This window comes from Tamandua tetradactyla, chromosome Y (assembly GCF_023851605.1).
Source record: "Tamandua tetradactyla isolate mTamTet1 chromosome Y, mTamTet1.pri, whole genome shotgun sequence".
In the NCBI taxonomy this organism is placed as follows: Eukaryota; Metazoa; Chordata; class Mammalia; order Pilosa; family Myrmecophagidae; genus Tamandua; species Tamandua tetradactyla.
Window position 1 is genome coordinate 15955850 of NC_135354.1, and position 24083 is coordinate 15979932.

General features: G+C 40.0%; 3 protein-coding genes across 4 annotated transcripts in view; all 3 read right to left on the reverse strand.

The window, feature by feature from the left end:
- Positions 1 to 252: 252 nt before the first annotated feature.
- SRY (sex determining region Y) overlaps positions 253 to 24083 on the reverse strand; it is a 143321-nt gene continuing 119490 nt past the window's right edge. Inside the window, exons 5-8 of the mRNA XM_077147135.1 lie at positions 23032 to 23067; positions 1481 to 1633; positions 982 to 1099; positions 253 to 405 (exon numbers count right to left, since the gene is read on the reverse strand). The gene's annotated coding sequence lies outside the window, so the exon portion shown is untranslated. The remainder of the gene's footprint in view (positions 406 to 981; positions 1100 to 1480; positions 1634 to 23031; positions 23068 to 24083) is intronic.
- On the reverse strand, positions 5431 to 21786 carry LOC143672592 (heat shock transcription factor, Y-linked-like). 2 transcript variants are annotated; one of them, XM_077147182.1, is made up of 3 exons: positions 20989 to 21786; positions 11704 to 11820; positions 5431 to 5464 (listed from the first exon to the last, which is right to left on the reverse strand). In XM_077147182.1, the coding sequence occupies exons 1-3, from the start codon at positions 21538 to 21540 to the stop codon at positions 5444 to 5446; spliced, it is 690 nt and encodes a 229-aa protein (XP_077003297.1). In that variant the 5' UTR covers positions 21541 to 21786; the 3' UTR covers positions 5431 to 5443. The 2 variants fall into 2 exon arrangements, with proteins under 2 accessions (XP_077003297.1, XP_077003298.1); XM_077147183.1 differs by lacking the exons at positions 5431 to 5464; positions 11704 to 11820 and adding an exon at positions 19709 to 19878 and having other exon boundaries at positions 20989 to 21750.
- On the reverse strand, positions 19890 to 20654 carry LOC143672469 (heat shock transcription factor, Y-linked-like; the record flags this gene model as incomplete). The annotated part of the gene is given in 2 exon segments (XM_077147119.1): positions 19890 to 20519; positions 20607 to 20654. Coding segments are annotated over 2 exon segments (678 nt in total), but the record flags the coding sequence as incomplete, so codon positions are not given.

A 24083-nucleotide genomic window follows, 5' to 3' on the forward strand; every position in this document is an offset into this window, starting at 1 on the left:
TTTCTGTTTAATGCTCTGAATTCTTCACTATTGTCTTCTAGTATCTTGCTGTTATCCTCTATTTCTTTATATCTTTCAGTTGTTGTATATTCTCTGTACCCTTTGAAATTTTCACTTGTTTGTTTGGCGGGGCCATTTCTGCTTGGCTCTTCACATACTTTGTGTTTTCTTTCTTGTTCAGGGGAATTGATTATCCTGATATGGTTAGTTTGCAAGTTAGTCTCTCTCACTTTTCTAAGGATTTGTACTTACTTGGTTTTCACTGAAGGTTTGGTTTTGCACTTGGATGGTCAGTCATGCTCTGCCAAATCAAGGACAGGATCCCATGCAGGAGATGCCATTCCCCTTGAGGGTCTGTTAGAAGCTAGGCCAACGTGCATGGTTCTCCAGTGGCAGAATGGCCACCTATCATGTGGGAGACACAGATTAACTCATGACCTTTGCACACTCCCCCCGAAAATAAAAATAATAATAACAAAGTAAAATGAGTATACAATGTAAGTATAGAAAAAATAAAGAAGAACAAAAACAAAAAAACACTCCCCATAATCAAAAGAAGACACCCCAGGTTATACAGAGAGTGAAGTCAGACTGTGCTCACCCAAGGGAGTGAGAGTAAGAGAAAAGAATCATACACATAAATGAAATAGAATAATGAAAAATAAGACATGCAATAAGAAATAAAAAATAATCAATAAAAATGCAAAACATCTGTAGAAATAAAAATTGCTGGAATAAAACATTATACTGGTTATAAAAATGTACATAAACCTTACATTTTAAAAACAGGAGAAGAAGAAATGAAGCATAAGAAAAAGAAAAAAATTTAGAAATAATTAAGTTCAAAGCAAACAAGGAGTTAGCCTGCCTGCATTTACCTGTTGTCCCCAGCAGGAGGTGCTCCTGATGTTGCACCCCCACCCCCCGCCCTCAGGCTCTCTCCCCATCTGGAGCTACTGACCTGCACTTTTCCACTCTTACCAGCAGGTGGCAGGCCTGAGATTCATGCATCCATTGGCACCAACGCTGACCACAGTGGCTAAAGTACTGCATGCTTGGTTAAACGATCCTCCTGGCTGGGCAGCTGGTTGGCCGGTCTCTACCAGCAAGAATGGGGAACTGAGTAGCACCAGGGGATCAGGTGACAATAGTGCAGGTGGGTCTGCCAGACTGCACCCACTCGACTAGTTATTCTTGCACCCAGTTTGGTGAGTGCTCCCTTCGCCTTACAGCCTGGCCCCCCACAGTACATCCTCAGGTCACCTCCAGGGTCCCCATAGGCACTGTCAGGAATGACCCATGCAAGGAGTTACCCTAGCCAGCAGCTGGGTCATGCTGGGGCCAAGGACGGTCAGTTGCTCCGTCACAACTCCCCACACACCATAGCCACCCCTTGGGATGACAGTCACCAACCCACCTGGCGCTCCCCCCAGGTCCACCCCCAACCCAAAACTGCTTCAGATCCTGTTTGATTACTCACAACCATCCCACAGTCCCGTCACTTTCTCCCCATCCCCTGTCTTCTTCCATGGAGCACCAGTGAACTGAAGCACTCCACTCTGCTCTACCATCTTCCTGGAAGTCTTCATACCATGTGTCCATCCTGCAAGCTGAGCCAGGGAGGGTTTTATTTCTGTAACAGGAAAGGAGCAGAAGGAAAGTTTTTGAGTTAAATCGACAGCGAGTAATTCAACAGTAGCCTCTAGACTTTAAATAACTCAGGACTGCTTGAGTGAAATGATCATAATAAACCTGTTTTAGTTACTAAGAATTTTCCAGCTAAAAAAGTACATTGAATATTTTTCGATCTGTCTGGGTATCAAATCCCCATTCTTTTAAGTGATATGTCCTTATTTCTAAGAAAAATCATCTGTGGATATTTATTATGAAGAGAAAATAGGAAAAGTCCCAATATTTAGTAATTTCTTCCTTACTTAGCAAGGGCAGAGAAGTTCTTACATGAAGCTGGGAGATGATCTGGACATGAATGCATGGGTACATACAGGCAATAGCAAATCAATATATGGCAAGCAAAACAGAAGTCATGCTGATGCTACTCTGTTTCATCGATAAATTTATTAATCACTTAGGAAATGAATTTACATTATTGTAATCCTTAACATGATCAGTATCATTTTGCATGTGATTTAATATTGAAGAGATAGAGTCATATTTATCTGCTATATCTAAATGTGCAGCATTTAATACTAATTAAACACTCAACTGTTTTCCTGCGCTGAACTGGAGATTAAGTTTACCAGATGGTTCATGCTGTCCCCGCACGGAAGCAGGCTTTCATGGTCAGTGTGCCTTTTTTGGCTTCCACCATGTCATTCTGGTGATTGTAGTTCTTGGAGGTATGCTCTGTGTACAGTTGTTGTAGTGCAGCGTCATTCGCACTCTGGAAAATAGGCCAGTGGACTCCAGGTGTCCACCGGCCTGTCTCACAGCATCGTCCCGCACTATGACCCCAGAGCCCATCTGCAGGCAGTGTCCACTGAAGAGCCAAAGGGACCGAGGCTTTTCCAGCAGGCAGAGATAAAAGTGTTTTCAGTGCCACCACGTTCTCATCTGCTTCTGGAAGTTGTCCATGTGACGTGGCGGATAATTTCTTCGTTTTAGGGTCCCCAGACATGGGTGTAGGCAAACACTCAAATGGGGAGATAGCACGCATACTGCTAGGACACTGTTTTAGATATGTAAGCCCTCGAGTTAAAGCAAGGGTTCGCTTTTGTACTTGACATTTTTTCTAGGATTATGAAGGTTCGTGGGTACAATGTATACCTGCCTTGTTTGTTTTTCAAAGGCTCTTTCTGTTGAACATGGAGCACTGACCAAGCATTGGAGTAAAACAATGTAATTGACAAGCAAATAGGTCTCTTTCTCTGCCATATGGTGTCTTTTAAAATAATTCAAGCTACAGCTAGCAACATTAGATTGTTGTCTGTTGTCTGGTATTCTGCAGATCAGTAACCAACAGAAGGCTACAAAATACCTCTATAACATTAGCTAAACATTTCTTACATAACGTACAGCATCTCAGATAACTATTATTAAGGCTTTAATTTTTTTGCAAAATGGAAAAGCAAATCCCTAACAACTTTTTGGAATAAAAAGATATCCTTTAGGATTTGCCCTTGAGAAAACTAAATGTTAAAAGTTGTCAAGTTTGGGGCGGGCCGCGGTGGCTCAGCGGGCAAAGTGCTTGCCTGCTATGCCGGAGGACCTCGGTTCGATTCCCGGCCCCAGCCCATGTAACAAAAACGGAGAAACAGAATACAATAAAACAAGAAAATGTTTAAAAAAATGTTTCCCTTTCTTCCTTCCTTCCTTCCTTCTATCCTTCCTTCCTTCTCTCTGTCTTTCCTTTAAAAAAAAAAAAAAAAAAAAAAAAAAAAAAAAAAGTTGTCAAGTTTGAAACAATAAGTGGTTCTTTGTGAACTAAAATTAAAGACTCAACTGTTTTAAAAGCTCTAAGACTTGATAATCTTAAATAACTGAGAACATGATAAAGTTAAAGTACAGGAAGTGATTCTGCTAAAGCCCAGACTTTTCCCCCTTTATAATGATTATTGAGAAAAAAACCTTTGTAACATTTCACTATAACACTAATTATTAAAGTAAGCTTTGTCACTCTAGTGAAAATTTTAGTTTTGCTTCAGTTAACTATTTGAGACTATGGCTTCTTTTAAGTTTTATATATCGCAGGGGTCATATTTCCTTGTTTATCCATGTGAGTATCCCATTATTGCAGCAACATTTGCTGAAGCTTTATTTGTTTCTTTGTTTGCATATTTCTCTGTTTTGGGGAATGTGCACAGGCCCAGAATTGAACCTGGGTGTCCCACATGGCAGGCAGGAATTGTACCACTGAACTACCCTTGCACCTCTGAGACTAAGACTTTACAAAATATGTTATAGATAGAATCATCAAACCTTGAGTATAATCTCTCTTTTCATAAATGTTTTGTGACTTCTCATATTGATTCAGGTGTTGCTTTACATGTTTTACATTATTTGTGTAATGACAAGTCATCTAGGATAAAATCAGTTTCTTTTTCAGCGTGATAAAGACATTCATTATATACTTCGCATATTAAAGTTTCTAAAATAATGTGGAACCCCCTTTTTAAGAAAACGTCTTACAACATACAATTCCCATTAAGATCAAACTCATTAGAATAATGCTAGATTCGTAGAACACTTTTAATGCATTTTGAAACAGCTATATATACAATCTTTGAACAAGGTTGAAAGACATAATATTTCATTGCCTCTCTCCCCAAAAGACACAATATTTTAATTTTGCATGAATTTTATAATTCATGGAAGTATTTTGTCTTTACACTTTAGTTCAATCTGCTAGGGTCAAACTGGCTTTATGAATACATCCACTACTTAAGGGGAACTCAACGAGGGTGAAGCTGGAAAGAAGCTTCACAATCTCGTACAAGAGTTATTAAATCAGAGTATTTGATTTAAATGGCAGAGCTGTTAATAAAAGCTTTTTCCATTGACCACCCTGCTGTGGGGCGCACCGAAAGAGAGATCACACAATTCATAAACTGCAAGCCAATTTGGAGTCTTTATTTGCCCACCGGCGACTGCCTCAGAAACCCTCCAGAAGGAAGATTCAGAGAGCAGCCCTGCGGGACTTGCAGGGTGGGCTTATAAAGGCTGAAACCGCAAACTTATCCACAGAAGCACAAAAGTGGCATTAGTTTCACAGAATCACATCCTGGTTTTGCAGCGGTAAGCCAGCAAGCTTATCTACAGAAGCAAAAAATGTACTATTAGCTTTTGCAAAAACATGTTTGTGTAATTCGCACATCCTGGCCCCGTCACCGGATGTTCTTCATGGGCCTGGGGGGATTTTCCATTTGGCTGGTGTTGAACTCCCTGGATGGCAAAGATTTTCAGAATGAGAAGAACTTTTCATTGCCCAGTGTTAGATTTGGCATTGGATTCATGGCTTGGTTGAGGTGATGTAAGGTGATCTGTGGTTGTGATATTGTCCTAGAATTTGCAATATCTTTCTTGCCCACTGAGAATATCAGTAAAGATACAAAGGATAATTCCACATAAATTCTACAGGTGGTGAATATATATGGCTGAACAAAATCTTTAAAATAAAAGATAAAGGTCAGTCTTCAAACATGCTCAGCGTTTGCAACACAGGGTTGCATCAGAGCTAGTAAATCCTGACAACAGATGATTCCCCAGGATGGGTCTTCTCTTTAGCAGAGACTTTCTTCCCAGGATTTCCCAGAGGGCCTTTGGTTCAGAAGTAGAACCAGGGCAAGAAAAAGAGAAAACTCCAAAAGACATGGCAACATCTACAGGAGAAGGAGCTTGCAGCAACAAAGAAGGCCTCCAGAAGTGACAGTCATTTTCACGAGTGAGATACTGGGGCAAGGAACAGAGTGTAGTGTTGCTGTTACTTTCAGTGCAGGACTAGATGGTGCTGAGAACGAAAGAGACAAAAGACTGGATTCAGGGGACCTCACTTGTCCGAGAAATGCAGGCATGTTTATTTAGAGTTGTATTTCTTTTTATACCCTAGATATGCATGTGAAAAGCTTTGTTCTATTTTCTAACATTCCTTTATGTTGCTTAGAACTTTTAGCAAGGCCAGATGATTCTTGCTAGTCTAAGCAATCTTGCTTTGTTTCTTTTAGCAACAAAAACACACGATGTATTAAAAACATCATCTTCTTTCATGTTCAGCCAGACTGTTTGTGCTTGAACCATGGCGCATACTCCCTGGTCTTTACTTTGGCCTTTTAGCCCTTTGCAGGTTGTTTTTCCATCATTTTCCCCCTTTTATGTTTTTTTGGCCTGGGTGACTGTGCCTGTCTTATGTTGTGCCTTCCATTGGGTCTTACCCATCATCATTGATTACCTGTCACGTGCCCATGACTAGTGGCTTATCAACAGCCAGGGTCTTAAGGAGTATCACATTATTTGCCTGTCCACTGTGTTCAGTCTCCTGAATTCTTTTTAGAAGCAATCACCGAATTATTATTACAACTATTAAAAATAGCAATATTATAACTATACCTCTGCCCAAAGTAGAAAGCTTTGATTTTGATGCCCACCAATGAATGGGATTAAGAGCATCTAATTGTGATGTTAGTGTTTGCCAAGAATCATTTCCAGGACTAACAGCCAATTGATGGTGTGACATTTCCAATATGCTTTTGTCATTTTGTTATATCTAGAGTAAGATTTGGCCGATGGCCAATTCAATGGTTTTTTATTTGGGTCTGATTATAATGGGACTCATTATATGGCAAAGGAGTTTGCAATAGGATCTTTCATTGCAATCACATTTCAAACCTCTGAGTAAATTTAAATTATACAACTGTTCTCCTATATATGTAATTGCTGTTTCTAAGTCATTTAATCGAATATTAATTTGTTCATCTATATGTGCTTGGCTGTGCCACCACTGACTAGCATTCTTGTGCCATTCTTTAACATATTGCTGCGTTTTAATACTTTCATGTAAAGCTGTGCCAGCAACAGCCGCCACAGTTATGATTCCAATAAACCCAATTACAGCAGCAGTAAGCAAACCAATCAGAACTTACTGCATTTAAGTTAGTGATCCAAATGCTGCCATAATAACTGACTCTCAGGTGATGACTGCCAAAAATGATACATCTGTACAGGAAGCCATATACGCCATCACCAGCGAGCAATTAAAACTGACCTGTTTCCCTGCAACAGAGACTCAAACAGACAAGTATATAACGAATAGTTATCCCAATGAAACGAGGATGAATTGGTATCTATTTGGATCTGTCCAACAATAAATACAATGGGATCTCAAACACATGCCTTCACATATCTGTGATGTTCTGGGAGTACTATTATCACATAGTTAGTTGTATTCCAGAAATATGAAGGGGACAGGCGAAGGAAAACTCTCCACAATGTCCCTTGTGTCCTATTGATTTTTTCATCCCAAAAATGAGTCTAGAAGCCAATTCCCTCTTAGGCTTGTCCTTCCCTGAGGAATCTTACCCATCATTGGCTAACCAGCCATCTTCCAAGGCCAAGCAGGGTGAGGTAAGGTGAGAGAGAGGCAACACACCCTTAGAGGGTCTGATTTGTCTCCTTGACAGCTATGCCTCCTGGGCTTTAAGTTAAATCACAGCAGATTTTAATGCTTTTACTCTATCAACAAATTTAATATCTAAACTCCTATTTACTTTTTTTTTTTTTTTTTTTTTTTAAAGAGAGAGGGAGGAAGGGAAGGAAAGACAGAGAAGGAAGGAAGGATGGAAGGAAGGAAGGGAGGAAGAAAGGGAAACATTTTTAAACATTTTCTTGTTTTTATTATATTTTGTTTGTTTGTTTGTTTTTTACATGGGCTGGGGCCGGGAATCGAACCGGGGTCCTCCGGCACGGCAGGCAAGCACTCTTGCCCGCTGAGCCACCGCGGCCCGCCCCCCTATTTACTTTTGTAGCGCTTGCATGACAGAGGTTAAGGCAGCAGTCCTTAATTTGGATTCCTGTTGCTTTCTTTGAACGCATGTCCAGACAATGCATAAAAGATAGAAGAGGAGAATTAATATCACTGTTAAGCAAATAGTAAATCCTTATGATTTTTTTAACAGATTAATATACATCAAGAAATTAATCCATATATAGATGACTTAGAACAAACTGTAGTTATGTTAGGAGATGAAATTCAATCAATTAAAATGCAACAGCACTTGTTGTATGATTGGAATACAGAAAGAAGACTTTCTGTGTTTCTCCATACTTACATAATGAACGTGAACTTAAATGGGAGAAAACTAAAGGACTTTATTAGCCTTCATAAAGGGTGGAGGCTAATCTTCACTGAGGAGAGATAAAGTATTTCCCCCCTTTTTTGTTTTTTAAGCATTGATTTAGGAGAATGATGATCTCATTCAATAATGGCTTGTCCTTGTGGATTATATGGAATTCCTGTGGTATGAGAGATAAGAAAATTGGCACAAAATTATGTAAAACTGTGACTTGTATAAACTGGACCATCATCTGTATTGAGTGTTGCTGGTTTAGTCCTAAAATAATGGGGAATGGGAAATGTAATGGGGTGATGCAAAATAACATGTTTTGAGCTTTGCCCAGAGTGGCAGGTAGCAAAAATGAAAGCAGAGTAAGTGTCAATACTAACATGTATTCATAATAACTGACCAGATTTTGTAAAATGAATTACATTCATTCGTTATAATTAGATTGATTGAAAAGGAATGCAGGAATGAGAATTCTTTATAACTGGCTGTGCGTTTTTGGTCACTTTAAAGCTTTTGCATGAAGTTTTTATGTTATTTTACCCACAATAGTGGCCAAATTCCAATCTGCTTACATGACAGGGCCCAGTTGGGTCCTCTGGGAACTGGCTAGGGACTGAGAGGAGCTTTCTGGGACTTAGATATCTTTATAAAAGTACATCTCCTTTTAGGAGGATTGCCAGTCCTCCTAGCTAGAGTGCACTTTTTAGCTGTTTCTCACCAAGGTCACGTGATAGCAACATCAGTTGCATGCAATGGCAATATCAGGTGAACAGAGCAGACTCCACAAATGTATTTTTTCCTTGCACTCAGCCCTCAGAATCTGATCTGCTCCCAACACAAGCCATGGTTATTTGGGGATAAATGTAGTTTATACACTTGTGTTTTATATAGACACTGATCGAAGCGTTAAAATATTTTGGCTTAAAGCAATTTAGGTATTTACAAGATGTGAATATTATTTAGCCTGTTATAGATTCATCCACAGCAATATCACTTAGAGTAATGCATAAAGCCACCTCGTTTGGGGCAAGAAAAGAAAAAGTTTTTAGCCAGTATAATGATACCCAGGAGAAAATTAGTATTTTCTATAGAGATAAGGATATGATAAAAGGTAACAGAAGTTATTTTGATAAAACATAGGCTGTCTGCTTTTTACACTGATTATTTAGAAAAAATTTCTATATCTTTTCATTAGAACAGATTAAGAGTTTGTTGTCATTTTAACAGAGAGAAAATCAAACTTTCATTTTCCATTACTATATTATTTGATACTAAAGTTCTTAAAAAATTATAGATAGACATTAAATCTTTCTTGATTTTGATCATAATTTCCATTCTTACAAACCCTCAGCAATTTATTATATTAGTTCAGGCTTTGTCCTACATTTTTCTCATTTTGTAACAGGTATTCATTTCATCTTAGGATAAAATGATTCTCTTTTTCCTATTAATAAAAATACATCTTTCATATTTTCATGCAGAAGTCATTATTTTAAGCAAATATTTTGCCACATGATTATCATCAAAATTATATTTGTTAGAATAATGTTAACTCCTTAAAATACTTTAGTTAATGCATATTTGAAACATAAATATATAGTTTTTTACAAGAATTTTCATTTTTTAAATTCTTAAAATATATTTCTTTTTCAAATATGAAAAGGAGCTAAACTCATGGCCAGTTTCCAAATTGCTGTGTATCGAGGACCTGAGTTAACCAAAGGAGATGGGCGATTCCCATCCCCTCTCACAAGACTTTATTTGTAGCATTGCTGTAAAGTTCAGTAGAATAGTTATTTAGATTAAACCAAGGTAACCTAACAGACCACTTTGAGTCAGAGCTACAGTTCTGAATTGTGTACCCCTTAGGGGACCAATCCATCACAATTCCATAGGAGCCATTAATGAGTACTCACTTTTGTTTGGCATGGCATTTTTCCCATAGAATATTTTCTGACTCAGGTGTATGTGAATTTTTATGTAAAGGTAGCTCATTAAGACAAGCTCATGAATTTTTTTCCCATCTTCTTCTGCTAAAGGTATAGTAAAGAAGCAATCCTTTAAATTTATCATAATAATAAAGTTTTTAGGAATCATAACTGGTGTGGGCAAGCCAGGTTGTAATGACTCCACAGGTTGAACTACAGCATTAAATTTTATCAAATCAGTTAACATTATCCATTTTCCTGATTTCTTTTTTATAATAAATTCTGGAAAACTCCAAGGACTATGAGATTCTTCTATATGTTCTGCTTTAAACTGTGCTTAAACTAATTTAGCACTAATTCAGAGCCTCTAACTTTTCTTTAAAAAAGGACCACTGCTCAACCCACATAGGCTCATTTGTTCTCCAAGCTAAAGATATGGGTGGGGGTACTATGTCAGCAGTGGGCTCAATTATATATTTGGATAGGTGAGAAAAAGCAAAAGTACATTGCCAAGTCCAGCTCAAGCAACTGTCTAAGTCTGTACAACTAGTACCCAACCATTACACTTAAAAAAGGATTCGTTTCCTCTTTTTCCTGCATGAGACTGCACTGTTCTGAATTATCACTTTCAGAGAAGTCCTTCTCACCTCTTTCATTTCCTTCTCTTCCTTTTTTATAATGGGCTTTGTAAAAATCACTAACTCTTCATTGTCCCCTTCTTCTGACTCAACAGGATCCAAGGCAGTGGCAATCTGGTGGCATAAAGCCCATACATGTGAAAAAGGCACTGCTTCCCCACTTTAGTATGCTCGACAGAAAGCCCTCATAACCAATTTCCATTGCTAAAGATTGAAAAATTTATGGCCTTGATGCTGAAACCAACAGCAATGCTTCTGTACCAAAGAAAAGAGCTCTAGTGACTCTGAAGTCTTCATTGAGACCCCTGTAGTTTTCAACAATGTCTTTAAGACCTGTGAGTAGTCTTCTAACCGGGATGATTGATAACACATTACCCTGATGCTATATGGAATGATACTTAAAATTTTGATCTTCTAGAAATCTTCCATGGTTCTTTGGCACTGGAACAAAGGAACTAGTTGAGCCCCACTTTGGGCGCTATATGTTGCTGTTACTTTCAGCATAGGACTAGAAGGTGCCAAGAATGAAAGAGAAAAGAGACTGGGATCAGGGGCCATCACTTTTCAGAGACGTGCAGGCACATTTATTTAGAGCTATACTTCTTTTAAAACCTAGATATGCATGTGAAAAGCTTTGTCCCATTTTCTAATGTTCTTTTATGTTGCTTATCACTTTTGGCAAGGTCAGCTAGTTCTTGCTAGTCTAAGCAATCTTGCTTTGTTTCTTTTAGCAACACATGATGTATTAAAAACGTTGTCTTCTTTTACTTTCAGCCAGACTGTTTGTCCTTGAACCTTGGTGCATACTCTCTGGTCTTTACTTTTGCCTTTTAACCCTTTGTAGGCTGCTTTTCCATCAGTGCAAGGCTCTGGGAGAAATGGTCTGGAGCAAATGTCCTCAGGAGGCAGAAAAGATGACATGGACAAATTCCTCGAAGCACATGAGTTACCTATACTGACTCATGAAGAACTAGATCTCCACAAACCAATAACAAGTGAAGAGGTTCAAATATCCATCAAAAATCTCTACAGAAAGAAAATACCAGGACCAGATGTCTTTACAGGAGAATAGTATCAGATATTCCAGAAAGAAATACACCAATAGTTCACAAACTCTTCCAAAAGACTGAAGAAAAAGGAATGCTACCTAACTCTTTCTATGAAGCTACATCACTCGAATGCCAAAATTGGATAAGGATTCTTCAAGAAATAAAAACTACAGATTAATATCCCTAACAAACATAGATGCAACGATTCTTAACAAAACACTAGCAAATTGAATCAACACCACATGAAAACAATTATACAAGATGAGCAAGTGGGATTCATACCAGAAATGCATACCAGAAGTGTAGGAAGGCTTTTTTTCTGCATGTGTAGGTGCTTGGAATTGAACCTGGGTCTCCAGCATGGTGGGTGACAACTCTGACTGCTGAGCCACCATAGCAAAGATGTAATGGCCTAAGAAAATATAAAATGTTATGGTAATAAAACAATAGATTTCTGGTTTCTACCTTTAATAGGGAAATCACATCTATTTAAATACAGGAACTTTAGGAGTTAACACAGCTAGGAGAGAGACATCCATACACAGGCACAAAGAGATTACGGTTTAAATGACCAGTTAGCATGCCATCTATCCAAGAGAAAGAGACTGGGGTTCTTAAGGTCAGGAGGAGCATCACACATATTCACAGATTAAAAAAAAACAAAAGAAAGCAAACACGTGATTTATGCTGCCAGTAAGTGTCAATTCATATCTTACAGTACATGCAAGTCTTATGATCTGGAAAAGAAGATGACACTCCTGCTCAGGGACAAAAAGCAAGTGTTTAACAGGTAGGGAGCACCCATCTAAACCTACAGATAATGGTAGCGTGCATCCTGAAATATGAAGTGTGCAGCTAATTTCCCTATGAACATACGATGTATGATTACCGGGATATTTTTAATCTGTTAAGGGTTTCTGTGCAGATCATGTAGAGGACTGCTACCCGGAACAGCAAAAGATGACAAATTAAAAAGGGCAAAGATTTAACAGCCTATACTCCAAAGAAGATATGGAAATGTGAGATAGCACATGAAAAGATGCTTGCCTACATTGTCACCAGGGAAATGCAAATGAAAAAAGACAATGCAAATGAAATGCACACAAGCAAATCAAAAATACACATCATACTGGGATGGCTACTATAAAAGAAAAAATGGAGGAATTAATTGTTGAGAAGGATGCAGTGAAATTACAGCTGATTCAGTTTGTTGAATAGAATGAAAGTAGTGCAACCAGGTAGTAAACAGTAGATTTTCCTCCAAAAGCAGTAGATTTGCCTTATGACTTAGGTGTATAATTATTTTGCGCATGAACTTCTAGGTGTGTACCCCAAGGAATGGAAAGCAGGGACACACATATCTGCACACCACTGGTCTCGGTATTCTTGATAATACCTAGAAGGCCATGCCACACAGATCAAAGAAATAAATAAAATGCATCATCACATGCATGGAACATTCATCAGCCTTCAAACAAAATGAGGTTCTGACTAGAGGTCACAACATGCCTGGACGGGCCGGACTCCTGGAGGAGCTACAGGGAGAACCTGGACCGACAGCTCAGGGGCCTGGGCCGGGGGCTGTCCGCGTCCTGCCTCGTGGTGTGAAACACCACCACACCGGTGGCGGAGACCATGTCCGGGGATTTTCTCCCCAAGGAGAGCCAGCCTGTGAGAAGACATGAGCCAGGCCAACTTCTACAGCTCTGCCGAGGCCAGCAAACGTGGCTTCGATGTGCTGGACGTGCATTTCCACCCGCCAGTCCGGGCAGCACCAGCGGCGAGACGGCATACACCGGGACGTACGAGCTCACCGCCATGTCTCCCAGCTGCTGCTGTGCCACCTGGCAGCCGCCTGGGGCGTGGACCTCCCTGCTGCACCCCTGTGAACAGGTGGATCCGGGATGACCACACGATGGCATGTGCAGACGGGGAGGGCCACAGGGGACGGCTGGAGAGCAGAGGTGACTCCAGTGAGTCCACCGTGCCCTGGTGCCACGGATTCACATTTCCTCAGCAGTGGGCAGCATCATGCCCCGCTGCTGCTGCACGTCTGGCCACGGTACCCACGGCATAGCCAAGGCACCCCTTTGACCTCAAACCAAACTCCCTTATCCCCCAGCCTGTCAGGGCGGCAGTAGATTCCCGCACATCCAACTTGGTGCTGGGACGAAAGACAAGATTGGCCGGGATAGAGTCAAGAAAGAGTCGCACAGCCTCTCTCAGCACCGCTCAGCCTCCTTCAGCGCCGGGACGCATGTTTCAGAGAGCATCGCCCCTCACCCCCCACGGAACACCAACACTCATGGAGACCAGACAGCAGGCTTTCAGATCGAAGCCCTGCCTGAGGCCAGAGGCGAAGACTCAGATGCCACACTTAGTCCCCTCAGCACCCAGAGTCAGAGGGCTTTGTGGCCTGGTTGATGTTCCTCTACTCTGCCATGCTTTCTGCACACTGGTTTAAGAAGAAACCACCACGTACCCTGCCATGGTGGCTCGGTCTTTACCCCTTACCCTCACCAAGGAGCAGGCTCACCCCTTCCCCTTTGCCTGCCCTCTCACCTGTACTCCTTGGGAGAGGCTAGATACCAGACAGGACCCCATCACCATTCCCCTCTATGGGTGCCTGCAGAAACGATCATCGAATAAAAAGGTTCTCTCATGCACAGACCCTGTGATTCTGCAAGGTCTGTATGGGACTGTATTCTAGGGGTGTGTCCATGTTGGATGGAAGCCGCCTTCTTCCATCATGCTTCAACATCTGTTATACTCAGGGCAGGTCTACTGAGGACAGAGTGGGGAGGCATCCACATGGAAAAGAGTCCAGAGCAGTGCCTCACAGAGGGGCTCTATACATTGGGTTGGTCTCCCTACACACAGTCAGATTTTAACTCCCTGGGTTCCTGCTTGTTTGCTGGAATCTGCTGGAGTAGCTGATGGGTCCAAATATCTGTGATTGGCTGCATATGCCCAAACAAGCCACGCCTTGCTGTTCTCACCAGCCAGGACCTCAAAGTGTGTTGGTGCTGTTCAGTGGGCTCACACATCCCTGTTACCAGTAGGACTTATATTTATGGACAAGAAACTACTTGGCCTTGCATATATGTAGGAGCACAGTGAGGCCCCATGGCTGTGGACTCCAAAGGCCACATCATCACTGTACACACAAGACACACTTCTTCACATCCCAGGAGTGGTGGGGCAAGGTTGCTGGAGGCCTTATCTCACAACCATAACCAAGGCTGAAAGCCCAGAGATTTTATGGGCAGGAGGAAATATCCACACACACATAAGGAGATGAACAACACTGTACCTTGAATGGTATATCTATAGACTGAAAGAAAACGGCCAGAAAATGGACAATAGAGAAGTTCACAGCCTTCCCTGGGAAATAAGAAGAACACAGTCTAGATAACCAAATGATTCGAGACATATGGAAGAATGAAGGTTGACAGCATTAATGTAAATCTAAAAGTTGAAATGGTTGAAGGCAATAGAACAAAAGGTGACTTCGTAGTTATGAGAATGTTCTGTGTATGTAACCTCAGAATATACAATATATATTGCAAGAATGGGGAAAGGGATTTAAGCCATAACCCCTACTTTTAAATCTATAATGTTAAGTCATCCTGTAATTAACTTATGTGTAGGCACCATAGCGCAGCTATAAAACAACTCAAAGCATATAGTTGACTCCTGGGAAGATGCTGGGATAAGGACACATGATGCATTTCTTCATGAGCAACTAGAGAACAGATCAGGAGGCACCCAAACAAGCAGGTTTGGGCCACAGGGGACCAGGGATGGAATACTGCAGCATGTAAGGAAGAGGTGGATGAAGAAGCCGAGAAATTACAACTGCCAAGTTTTAGTATGAGCAACCAGGTGCCCGTTTCCAAATCTCTGACTCCAGCAGCTGTGGAATAGCTTCTGGCTAAGCGGTACGATATGTCGCATTACTTGAAAAACAGAAGGCCAGCAAAGGGAACCCTCTTCTTCCTGCAGCCCAGAGCTTTTCTTGCAGGAGTGTGGAAGCTCTCAGCTCCATCAATGTTACAAACTGAGAGAATGCAGTGAGAGAGTAATCTTCATTGCATTTCACATCACTCACCTCCCACTCTGGATGCCAGTAGTTCTGGAAGATCTCTAGGCCAGAGATGTTTACCTTCTCAGTCCGACAGCCTAGAACCTCTCCATGTGGAATCTTAGGAGCCCACAGCTCCTAAGATTAGTTCCATAAACAGGATAGACTGCTCTTGTGGGCTCTTGAGCTTCACGTTGCTCTCTGGCATCTCTAAAAAGGGGCTCTCTCCAAAAAGCTTCCCCTTTAAAAGTATTCCACTGGCATGGGTGAAGTCACATCTCCTTCTAATCCAAGTTTAATGACCACAATTGGGTGAGTCACATATCTGTGGAAATAGCCTCATCAAGTTTCCCACCTGCACTCTGCCCTAGAGTACCAAAGAGGAATTAAAAGAAAACGGCTGTTTCCACAAGATTGGATCAAGATGAAGCCACATTTTTTCCTGTGTACATAATGCTTTCAAAACCACAACTTTCAAAATAGTCCCATCAAGATAATCAGATGCCTGAAAAACAGAAAAAAATATTAGGAGACACGTTAGGAAATAAGAAGATATGGGCAAACCAAATGATCATGTTAAAAACTCTGAGGAAATGAAGAATTTGCACAACTAACCAATGGTAGACAAACAGATCTCCTAAATATTTCCAATGAGATGTTTAAAGAGATCTAGGATATTAAGAAGACACTAGAAGGGTAGAAAGAAGAATTGAGAGATGACGTAGAAGAAAGCACAGACTTATGGCAATGAAAGATATGGTAGATGAACTTTAAACTGTACTAGAAACATTTGAAGATTTGAAGAGGCAAGAAGAAAGTGTGTGCAGAGTAGAGAACAGAGCAACTAAACTCTAACATGCCAAGGAATAAATGCAGAGAAAACCTCGAAAACTCTGAGCTGGTTCTCAGGGAGATGATGAATAACTTGAAGTGCACAAATTTAGGTGCCCTACAGGGGAAAGAGAAGAGTAAAGGGCTGGGAAGATACTTGAGGACATAATGGCTAAGACTTTTGCAACCCCGATAAAAGAGTTAAATATGCAAATCCAAGAAGCCCAACGTTTTCCAAGTAAAGTAAATCCAGATACATCCACTCCAAGACACATTGTGCTTAGGCTCTCAAGGCCCAAGATAAAGGGAGAATTCTGAAAGCATCAAGAGGAAAGCAATTCACCACAAATAACAAAAGCCACGTGAGGCTTAGCACAGACTTGGAGGTAAGAGGGAGCGGTATCATCTACTGAAGATTCTGAAAGAGAAACAAGGTGAACTAATACTTTTTATATACAGTAAAACTGCCCTTCAAAACTTGGGGAGACAATAAAATATTCACAGAAATCGAATGCTGAGAGAACCTGTTATCAAGAGTCCTGTCCTACAATAAGTACTAAAGGGAGTTCTACAGAAGAAAAAAGAGATTAAAAAAAAAAAAAAAAAAAAACCCGCAATACCCAAAACCCATAAGAGAAAGAAGCTTGGAGGAGAACACTGAAGTGAAGACTGTCAGTCAAGGTTAGTGTTCAAAGTGTTAAAACCGGGGAAAACAATACATCTGAGAATTAAAAGCCAAACAGAAATGGTTGTGGTAAGTGTAGGTTCAACAGCACTAAAAGTGAATTTTAAGGGATTACATTGCAAATGAAATAACACAGATTGGCAGAATGGTAATTTCACTGTAGGTGAGCAAACTCACTCTGGAGTTCTGTATAGAAATTCTATCTATGCAGTGAACATGGACAAGGAGGAAGGCAGGCCTCATATCCCACCAGAGATTTCACACAGGAAAGATTCCCTTTGTTTGCACAAATTGGAAAATCCTATTGACAGAAGTCAGTACTTACTAAATATCAGAAAATTCACATAGGAGAAAAAACCACGGATGCAATGAACATGGGAAAACTTCATCACAAAGCAACAGCTAATTGTACATCAAAGAACTCACACAAGAGAGAGACTCTATGAATACACTGACTGCGGGAAAACTTTTGCTTCCAAATGGGAGAAACATGTAGATTCACTCAAGGCCGAAAGTCCTTCCACAAAGAACAACAGCTCATTACATACACGTGAAACCCTGTTAACACACAAGAAAATCCCGATCAATGTGTGGCTTGCAAAAATGCCTTCAGTGACCCCTCTGACAGCATTATGTATCATCGGGCTCTGAGTGAATCTGAATGCAGTGAAAGTGGTAGTTCCTTCAGTAATATTTTCCTTCACAAAAAAAAACAGTAGGAGAAAAATTCAGATCTATTCAATGTAGAAATACATTGACTAGAAATAGTTAAGCAACATTTAACTAGAAATAGTTAAGCAACATTTTTGGGTACTTATATTGCTAAAAGGTATATACCGAGAGAAATCATATGAATGCAGATACTGGAAAGTCAGAAACACATGTATGCTATATAAATTTCCATAGGGTTACATAGACATACTCTGATATTAGACAGGACACAAGTATATTAGCTGTTCTGGAATGCCTGAGATCACCTAAGTGAATCAAAAAGGTAATTGGTATCTGGATGTTGCTAGAAATGAAAACTTTATAGCAGTTGGCTGGAGGAAAAGGACAAATATTAGTGAAGTTTAGGATACACATGTTAGTTCTGTTTCCCTAGATCATTGTGAAGCACAATCCACCATAAATTTTTAGGACCTTATATTATGCAGAGGCACTTATGGAACGGAGCCTTGCGTTCAATCTAAGTATTCATTTAGCAAGTGGCAAGTACCTGCATTGTACCTGTTGTTATTTCACCTTTCCAGTAGTGAAGAAAACTGAAACTTCATTAACCCCATAGAATGGACATTGGGTTAGCTGGATCATCTGTAGGTGATAACATTACATTCCTTGTAATGTACTCCACCATTTCCATTATGTGAAATGGACTTGGAATCTTTTGTGGTCATTCTAAGTTCAAGTTTTTTAAATTCCTAAAATGTATTCAATATAATTTGAAGTGAAGAGTGGGGGAGAAAGATTCCTATTAATAATGTTTAAGTAAAAGTCAGGACACAAGTATGTTTTTTAAGAATCCACATTATATTTCACCATATCGATTCTAATTTCCTTAGTAGACACAAGCCACATGTGGCCATTTAAATTGATATAAACTCATTTTTAAAATGTGGACAGTATTAGCTTCTCGAGTCATGTATTCCTCACAAAATAGAAGAATGAAAAATAACTATGTATTGATTTGGATGATGATGGTGAAGGTGTTAAAGAGTCTGGGTATTTCTTCCCTGCGTAGAATCAGCTGTTGAAAGGTAGTTCTAAATAATAGTGTGTGATTACAGAAGGTCAATGCCTGAATATTGAAGGGACAAAGCAGAAAGGTGAAAAAAAAGATCTCCAGAGCACATAAAATAAAAAAGGAGGCTGAGAACCTAAGTCTAAGATAGAAGAAAATATAAGAGATAGGAGGGAGGACACTTTGGAATGTTCTGGGAAAATAGCTCATACTAATTTGTTCAGAGTTCTGCCACATTTGAGATTTATCACATTTCAAAAATCTCAGTTCCCTTCTGAACAGCTGAATTAGGACATGTAATTTCTCCTATCTTTGGCACTCCCTCTTACTCTCCTGCAAGTTGGGATCTTTTCCTTCTCTTTCCACAGTTTTTTCCCCAAATCTAGTAAAGTTATTATATCCTGTTTAGGGAAGACAAAAGTGGGCAGGCCGGGGATGGAGGGGGGAGCCTTTGCAACTCCAGCTGTAAAACCCCACCATATCCTGATAAGTGGTTTTTATTATTCCAGTGATGACATAAATAATGGTTACCATGGCTACTGGGCTGCCTAAAGTGTACTATACTCTCAAGCACGAAATATATTTTACCAATCTTCTTTGCCAAACTTTAAAATGGGTAAATGCAATGTAACTGAGGAAATATTAAAGACAATGGGATACATGTACCTTTTCCTTGCATCTACTCCTTTCCCATGCTATCCTAATTTAACTCCTTATTTGATTCATCCCAAATTATCTTTCCTTACCTCCCCTTTACTCCTTTTCCAAATGCTCCCATAGTTTCTTCTTTCTTAAATAATTAATTAAATATATCAATATGAATATAATTTACTTATACATCAAACATCCCTGTCAAATGAACCAAAACTCTGTATAATGAGAATAGTAGAATAGGCTGCCATTGAAAGAAAACAGCAATGAACTTTTATCTATTTCTAAAAATAAGGAAAATGAAACAGTGACAGTAAACACATGAGTTTATTGTCCCAATAAGAGAATTGCAGTATCTGGTTGATATTTGTCAAATAAAATTTTAGTCTTTTTTTTCCTGCATAATTTGGACCTCCTTTGATGGGTCAACAGTAGTTTAGGATAGTGTTGGTATAGTTAAGATGGTTGATGTGTTGACCTAGAAAAAGAGGTGGCAGATGTATCAGTTATCAGAGCCAATGGAAACCATGGGTTACCTGCTTGTTGTAGGGTGGGAGAAGGAGCGTCACTGGCTGCTACATTGGAAAAACAAGCTGGAAAAGTAGAAGGCTCCACCATCAATCCAGAATAATTGTTCTGAATAGGAGATATCATGTGGTACTGAGAAACAGATGTTGTAATTGTAACAAAACCCATAATGTGGCCATTTGGTTGAGTATAGCTGCTATGTGAGTGCATATGAGAAATGGTCAACTGGTTTACAATAGCATATTTATCTGTAGGGATTTTGGGGGATGGTCTAATTGAAGATGATGGAGGAGAAAAATCACTTCTGATGGGGGTGACTGTATCAGCAACTGTCTGGCTAGTAGAAGTCTTCCTTACTAAAGGTACATTTAAATTTGGGGAGGTTGGAAATAATCTTTCCCCACAAGTTACAGCAACTGAACCAGAGTTCTGGTTATCTGCATTACACCCTACTCCAAAGCACTGCTTGTTGACATCTTCAAGTAGTGAAGCAGATACTAGAGAAGCATTTTTAATGCCAATTCTTCTTTTCATTCTTAGTAAAAGTTAGGGACAGCCTCATCTAAAATATGGATTCTGGTAGAACTGTAACTAAAAATCAGAGGAAAACACATTTAGTAATATTTTAAACAAAATAGCAAGTCAGACTATAAAAATACAACTAATAAAATTTTGCACTTCAATATCACCACATAAAGTTAATGACAACAAACAATACATGTACATTTGACTAGTTTCTAATATTTAGTTTTTGGGAAACAAACAGGAAGTATTATGGCTTTCACGTGAAAATGTTATGTTTACAATAACAGTGACTGCCACTGTTTTTCAGTGTGTTTAAAGCTCTGTGATAAAATTCAAATGTGTTAACAAAAGTTCTTATACTACTCAATGTTTCATGTGCAGTCTATCCTGATGTTTTAAAGTAATCTGAACATAAAAAAATCTGTATTATTTTCCAAATTTAATTTTACTTCATATATATTATCATATACTTAAGTGATACACAAAATAAAAGCATTTACTTCTATATCAGAAGTAACTGACAATGTTTGAATACCTTGTTTAAAACAGAGCCTTCTTTTTCTTCTGCCAGAAAGTCAGCTGGGGAAGCAGATCTCTGAAAACTCAGTCGCATTTTGCTAAATCCATAGAGATTAAGCTGTCGAATTAAGCTTTTCATACTATCAGTTTCAAATATTCTGAAAGGCGCCTGTCTTCCCAAAACTTCTTTCTTAAACAGTTCTTCATTAATTAGTATAGAAGTTCCATTTTCATCCCACCAAATTGACTTAAACTGGTCACTTTCAACTATTTTCCAGAGTTTTCTGGGGAAGGTCAGAGAAAGGAAATCATCATCTTCATCTGGTTTGGAAACACAAAAGGTGTAACGTGGTCTTTTTATTAAGGAAACTTCCAACAAAGCCTGAAAAGCACTTTCCTCAATCATAGACCTCAAGTCTGAGTCTCGCGTACAAGTGTGATCACTCAAAGGAGATCTAATGGAGGCCTCCGAACCAGTTGGTCCATCTTCAGAAGAAACATCTTGAGTTTCTGATGAAACATGTTCCATCTTAAATAATTTTTCCTCAGCTGCTATCCTCACCTGCATGGTTTTGAACAGTGCAGCTTCAAATGCTGCTTTGTAAAGGCTGCACAGATCTAATTCTGTACCATCACAATACTTCTCAATTTACACAGCAGTGACATCACAAGGTGACTCTGGTCTCCTAGCAGTTATGTGTAACATACCCTCTTGATGAAATTAATTCCATTAAAGTCAAATATTACATCACATAATGAAAGTAATCAGGCAAGATCTTTAAATCATGGATTTATGAAATGAAAGTGAATTCCTTCCTTGTGCACACACATACTATTCCAAGCTGGTGCCAACAGCAGCAGGCCTGGTGACTGGATTATAAAAACGAGTAAAACAAACCTACGATTTTTAAAAGCTCTAACAATTTGAAACGAATTTCTGTGCAGGATCAACATATAAAAAAGACAAGGCCATAAATACAGGAGATTAGTGGTTGCCAGTGACAGAGACTGCTCTTTACTCAGCAAATCTGCAGACTATGTTCCTGAAAAGACTTGTTCCTTCCCTCACCTGACTATCTTGAAAGAAATATTGTAGCTGAGTGCACAAAATCACATAATTTCAGATTTCCTGGCCTTTAAAAATATCAAAGTTGCCCTCACCCTCTCCTTCCCCACTTCCACCAGAAGGTCTGCTACTACTTTTCCAAGGCCCTGTTTTAGTTTTTCCCTGGCTGTTCCACAAATAGCATAACATCAGTTGTTTTAAACAATGGGATTTCATTAGTCTGGAGGCTAGGGAAACACCCATGTCAAGGAATCATCAGGATGATACTTTCTTCCCCAAAGACTAGCATTATGGGGCTGGCTACCAGTGATTCTGACTCTTCTGCCACATGACAAGGCATACAGCGGAGACTGCTAGACTCACCCTTTCTTCCAGGTTTTGATGATTTTAGTTTCTGGCTTCGGTAGTTTCTGTCTTTCTGTCTGAATTTCATTCTGTTATGAAGGATGCCAGTTTTTACAGGATTAAGAGCTATTCTGAATAAGGTGACACTCACCCTAACTGAAGTCACCTCATCAAAAGGCCCTACTTACAATGGGTTCACACCTACAGGGATGGGTTAAATTTAAGAACATTATTTTTCTAGGGTACTTACAGCTGCAAACCACCACAGACCCTAACCTTAATTACAAAACCCAACCAAATCTTTGCCTTCCTTGGAATTGAGTTCTAGTTGTTCTTCCCTACTGCAGCAGCCTCGTAATAAAACCATTTGTGTCTATTTATGTCTGTCCTGCACAGTTCTTTCTCCCCATACACCATGGCAGGGGGAGAGTGGATCTTCAAAACTCATTGCTTTGGGGTATAGGGTTTCCTTTTCAAATGAAGAAAATGTTTTGGAACTTGAGAAAAGTGATAGTTAAACAGTACTGGGAAGATACCTAATGCCATCAAACTTTACATTTTACAACACTTAACTATACAGTACATGAACTTTTCCTCAATTAAAACAGAGGGGACAGGCTCTGGTGGCTTAGCAGTCATAGTTCTCACCTGCCATACTGGAGACCTGGGTTCAATTCCTGGTGCCTGCCCATGCAAAAAAAAAAAAAAAATGCCATGAGTCTGTCATTTTCACTTTCGATTAAATAAAACAGAAACAGGGTGGTTTCTTACCCTATAGAAACAGACCTTAAACAAAAGACTTAAACAAAGGAATAAACCTTTCACTTGGAAATCTGGAAGTTGATAAGAGACTAGAAAAAGACTCCGCAAACATTGATCCAAAGTAAAAAACAAACCCACAAGAAAGCAAGCTGGAAATACGTGACTGGGAACCACTAGTCAGGAGACTTCCCCTACACTCACTCAGGATAGTTTAATAAGCACACCATGACAGACCTCTGGCCCAAGCACCTATTCACTGCTGACCACAGAGCCACACTGGTAGCAACTCAGAGTCACATGCTATTTCAAGCACAGGATCCAAGGCCATAAGTACCCACAGACAGTCTTTCCAGGCAGTGCTAGGCAAGCAGTTCCCTTGAAACAAGAGCAATGTGCAGTAGAAACTTTTGGAAGCAATGCACACTCCCAACCAATTTCCCAATAGATGCAAACCTAAATGAATTATAAAAGAGTACTCCTGGGAGTTCTGGGTAGATAGCAGAATAGGATAGATTGAGTTCAGCCCTGCTCTGGGAAACAGCTAGAGAAGGGATGGGAGGGCAACTGAGACGGTGATTTCAGAGTGTAAGTGACCTGGAGGAGCCTTCTGCACAGAGGGAGACCCAGCTGCAAAAGCTGAGGAACTGAGAAGCAGACAATGGGAGACCTTCCAGCTGGTACAAACAGCATAGCGCAGAAGACCGGAGCCCTCAGAAGTGCACAGATGGGGTGACAGAACAAGGAAGTAAGCCAATCTGCAATCCTTGAAAGTGCTACCCTTACCAGAGCAGCCCCACAACGTGCAACTCACCCCATACCTCGTGCCCCTGAACTCGGTCACCCATCCCCCCTCCCCATGCTCCAAGCCCCCCAGCCTCGCCAACACCCACCCCAAGCACGCGAAGGCCTGCCCCTTCTGAAACCCACCTACCCTGCTG